Below are 4,443 nucleotides of genomic sequence, written 5' to 3'. Positions count from 1 at the left end.
GACCCTCCTGTGGTCCTTTCTCCAGGAAAGGTCCCCACTGTCCCCTGGGCCCATTGGTCCTGCCTCTGGTCTGGATGGTGCTGTGTGCTGAGTTCTCGTGCTTGGGAGCAAAGGCACAGGCGTCCCCACTGAGCCGCTAACTTTACCTAGCTGACACCGGGGGCTACCGAGTGCGAGGAAGGCCGGGAGAAAGGCCCCAAGCCGGGCTGCGTGCAGGCAGGGCCGCCCTAGCTGAGGGCACTGGGACCAGAGGGACTGGGGGCACTTGGGGAGGGCAGGCTGGTGCCCCCTGCACCCCCGATCCGAGGCACTTCTCAGTAACTGTGGGGCGCGGGTTCTTGCTAGCTTTCCCTTCAGGTCTGATCACTGCCTCACGCTCCCAGCACTCGGAAGCCCTGAGACGCGCCGAGGAGGGGTGGGGGGAGGAGAGCTGAGGGGGCCAGCATGCTAAGCCCGGGAGGGCAGGCTTGTCCTCCAGCCCATGCCCTGCTCAGGTGTGGGTCAGGCTGCCCCTGGGGGTGCTGCAGGGGCCCTCCTGATCCCCGTGGTGGGTGGGGTGGCTGTTGTCTTCCCCAGGGGACTTCCTGCCCCTCTGTGTGTCCTGGCTGCAGACACCGGGTGGGTGTCCGAGCTAAAGCGAGGCGGGTGCTGTGGGGGGGAGAGGCCCCCGCACTTTCAGGGGCCGCCGTACCACCTGGACCGAGCTCCTGACTGGTCTCCACCTGCAGGCCCTGCCCACGGCGACATTCCTGGCCCAGTGGCGGCCACATGGCTTTGTATCCCGTGGCAGAACCATCACACTGTCCTCCCAGCGAGCGGCCACGTGTGTGCGGGCGCGGTCTGGGTTGGCCTGCTTCTGAGCCAGTCTTCCCTTCCAGCCACGTGGACAGAGGCAGCCCAGGAGGCTTTGAAGCAACTTGACTTGGGGTGACAGCCACAGAGAGGCGTGCCCGAGAGTATGCCTTGCATTGATGGTTTATTGATAGCTCAGGGAGGCGGCTTCTGAGGGCATTGGACAGCTACACGGTCACACGGGAGCTTTGACGGGGGGGCGTCGGGCCCCTGCTGCTTCATGGCACCAGCCTTCTCTCACACCTGTGGGTGTAAGGGGAAGCCACCCGCACCCCTGGGTCCCCTCGGCGAACCCCCCCACCCAGTCTCCGTGTCCAGGCGGTCAGCAGTAGGTCACCAGGAGGAGTGGGGCATTTGCCAGGACCTGACTCAGTCTTGGGGGCTGGAGAGGGGGTTCTCCAGCATCAGCATCTCCTTCCCTGTCTGAAGCCAGAGGCCACAGAAATGGGGCATAGGGCCTCGCCTCAGCTCAGACAGCAGGCTGCAGTGAGGGTGGCGGCCCCTAGAAGTCCAGAAGCTGTGGGGAGAGCAGCACTCAGAACCCATGTGCCTCCAGCCCTGCTCCCGGGAGGGCGGGACACAGGATGGGACACTGGGGCACCTACCAGCTGAGGCAGCACCTTCTCCAGCTGGTCCACGTCCACGAGAGCCAGGTCTTCTGCCTGGGCCTGCCGGACACTGCGGACAGCCGCTTCTGCCACCGCATGGGAGGACGGTGAGGGGAGAGGTGGGATGGGACTGGCAGCTCAGAACCCCGAGCTAGCGGACACAGAGCTTAAGCACTGCTGGGAGGATGGGTCAGAGGTGAGTGGGGATCCCCCCCGCCAAGAAGACACAAGGGGACAGTATCGGGACCGGTCTTCTGGGGACCCCAGCTCACCCACAACGAAGATTGTCAGTAGCTCTGCCATGAGCTGCAGCGCGTCCCCGCCCACTGCAAGGAGGAGGGGAGCGAGTTGTTGGACCTGCGGCCTGCCCTCCCCTGCTGCCCTGCCCTCCCCTGCTTTCCTCACTCCTGACTTGCCGCCTCACGCAGGTGGCCCTCTGCCGTCCCCAAGGCCTCGGCGCCCCCCAGAGCTGCAGTGCAGGGACACGGGTGCCTGGCAGCTCCCTGGTGTGGCCCTGCCCGCCAGCTGGTGTCACGAACCTTTGGTCTTGCCGTCCGTGAAGTGCACGCGCAGCAGCTTGCTCACCAGGTCCTGGGGGGTGGGGACAAGGGGGGGCAGAGGGGTCAGTGGCCCATCACCTCCCCAACCTGCCACAGACCCCCATGGGCACTGAGTTCTGGATCCTGGAGAGGCCGTCTCCTGGGGCAGGGGACTGGGCAGTGAGGACCCCCTGATGCCTCCAGGAGCATCACAAGTCAGACACAGGTGGGGGACAAGCGGGGCAGCCCAGGTGCCCACCCACTGCTCTCTGGGTCCAGTCCTCATAGGATCCCAGGTGGTCTTGCACGCCCACCCCTGGGGCTGAGGTGCTCTCCCCAAGTGTGCCCTTTGGCAGGTGTGTCCACACCGCCAGCACAACCTAGCTGGTGCCAGACCCTGCTCTAGGCACAGGTCAGCTACTTTTGAGGTCCCTCCCTGGAGTCTCCCCCATGCGGGCCTGGGATGGCCACTGTGGGGAGCTCAGAGCTGAGCAGAGGCTGGGCTGCTCCTGTGATAGACGCTCAGGGTGAATGCAGGAAGATGGCGGGCAGAGCCAGAGCAGACAAGGGTGGGGCCAAGCTCAGACTCCTCGAGGTGGGGGGCTGGAGCCCCTAGAGGACAGCACCACTGCAGAGCTGGGGGTTGTGGCCGGAAGAGATTCTGGGAGCCAAGAGCTCCGCTTGGAACATGCTGAGTGGAAGACACGCATGACGCCCCCAAGCAGAGCGGCTGCGCAGGTGGCTGGAGTGGAGAAGAACCTTCCAGAAGATCGAAGGATGGTGAGGACTTGGGGGTGGACCAAGGGACGTTACAGAGAGCAGGGTCCAGCCAGAAGAGGCCGTGAATGAGGAGCCAGCAGCCCCAGTGGGGAGGCAGGAGGAGCCCAGAAGTGATGTGTGGGGAAGGTGAGCTGGGGACTAGCCACGCTCCAGCTGTAGCCACGCTCCAGCTGTAGCCATGCTGTAGCTGCCTCACCCAGTGCAGCTCCGACAGCAGAGCAGAGGGGCAGGGCAGGGAGCAGAGGCCATGGGGCCCAGGCTCAGGAGGGTAAGAACTTGCACGGGGTCAGGCGGAGGCAGCCTCGCCCTCCCAGCAGAGACCATGAGAGCCTGGTGCCACCTGCTGGTCCTGCCGCTGCCCACCGAGGAGGTGCTGGGGAAGGCCCCTGAGGCTCTGCGCTCCCCCCCCCCACCCCTGTACCCTGGGGAGTGTACCCCTCAGGGCCGCGGCAGCCCAGCACCAGCTGTGTGTGGTGGTTCCTGAAACAGGCCAGTGAGTCCAGGCTGCGGAGGGCAGGACAGGCCCTGGGACGCAGTCAGTCTCTCCCCGCTGCCTGCAGGTCCTTGGGCTCCCCTCTGACCCTCCGCCCTCACCTGGGACAGCTCTCCTCAAGGGTAATGATCATTACCCCAGCTCTGGCCAGAGCCATTGGGGTGGGGACTCAGGGCTCTCCAGGTCTGCTGGTGCTCCCCTCTCCAGCAGTTACAAAGGGGGGATTCGTGCGACCACCACTCTGCCAGGCCACCCTGGCCTCAGTGCCTTTGCCTTTTCAGTCGCTGACCGCTGCCGGCCAAGCCGCCCTCCCAGGGGCCAAAGCAGAGAGACCTGAAGCACACGGCGAGCCGCAGAGCCCTGCCTCTCCCTAACGCAGGGGCTCCCACCGGCACTGGTGGAGCCAGGCCCCGGGCCTTCCTGGCTCACGGCCTGCTGCCCCGCTCGGCGCCTCCCGCAGGGCCCTGTATGGTCCGGCCGCCCGCAGGGCTGCGTCACCCGGGCAGAGCGAACGGTGAGGCTCCGGAGCGAAACGACTTGAGTCTGACCTAGCCCTGCCTCAGTTTCCCCACTAGGAGCACCGTACTTGCACCCACGTCCGAACTGGGTGACCCGTGTCCGGGCCCCGCAGCGCGCGGTGTCCAGGAGGGCCCGTGCGGAGCCCCGCGCCCCCCAGGAAGGGACACAGAGCGGCCAGTTTCCGCTCTGCGCGGGCGGGACGCGAAGCCCAGGGCCCCGCGGGAGGCCGCAGGCCAAAAGGAAGCCGGAGAACGTGCGGGCAGCGCGGCCACCAGCCAGCCGCCTGCAGCCACTCGCGCCGCGCCGACGGCCAGTCCCGGGGGCCGTCCCCCGCCGCAAGCCCGGCCGCCGGCTCGGCCTCGGGAGACTCGGGCTCAGGACCCCGCCCGCGGAGGGCCGAGGGCGCGACTCCGGGAATGGGAGTCCCGCGTGGGGCCGGGTCGCGGCGCCCCCCGCCCCGCCCCCCGCCCGACCGCCCCGGCGCCCTCTCACTTTCCGGAAGCCGCCGCCAGCTCCTTCCATGACAGTCGCACCGGCGCGCCCTCCAGAAACCCGGGATCCCCAGCCAGTCCGCCCTGAGCCCGCCCGCCGAAGCCCCGCCCCCGCTCCTCTAGCCAATCAGCCCGGAGCGCGCCGTCCGCGGCCCCGCCCC

General features: G+C 67.5%; 1 protein-coding gene across 3 annotated transcripts; it reads right to left on the bottom strand.

The window, feature by feature from the left end:
- Positions 1–959: 959 nt before the first annotated feature.
- Positions 960–4,389, bottom strand: CENPX (centromere protein X). Of its 3 annotated transcripts, none has more exons than XM_047705900.1 (5): positions 4,284–4,389; positions 2,000–2,051; positions 1,733–1,786; positions 1,458–1,546; positions 960–1,369 (listed from the first exon to the last, which is right to left on the bottom strand). In XM_047705900.1, the coding sequence occupies exons 1-5, from the start codon at positions 4,311–4,313 to the stop codon at positions 1,355–1,357; spliced, it is 240 nt and encodes a 79-aa protein (XP_047561856.1). In that variant the 5' UTR covers positions 4,314–4,389; the 3' UTR covers positions 960–1,354. The 3 variants fall into 3 exon arrangements, 2 of the variants coding, with proteins under 2 accessions (XP_047561856.1, XP_047561857.1); XM_047705901.1 differs by lacking the exon at positions 4,284–4,389 and adding an exon at positions 2,259–4,205; XR_007123245.1 differs by having other exon boundaries at positions 1,458–1,786.
- Positions 4,390–4,443: the final 54 nt, after the last annotated feature.

The sequence above is a fragment of the Lutra lutra genome, chromosome 16 (genome assembly GCF_902655055.1).
Source record: "Lutra lutra chromosome 16, mLutLut1.2, whole genome shotgun sequence".
Classification (NCBI taxonomy): Eukaryota; Metazoa; Chordata; class Mammalia; order Carnivora; family Mustelidae; genus Lutra; species Lutra lutra.
The sequence above is the reverse complement of the archived record's forward strand: the minus strand, read 5'-3'. Positions and strand labels throughout refer to the sequence as shown.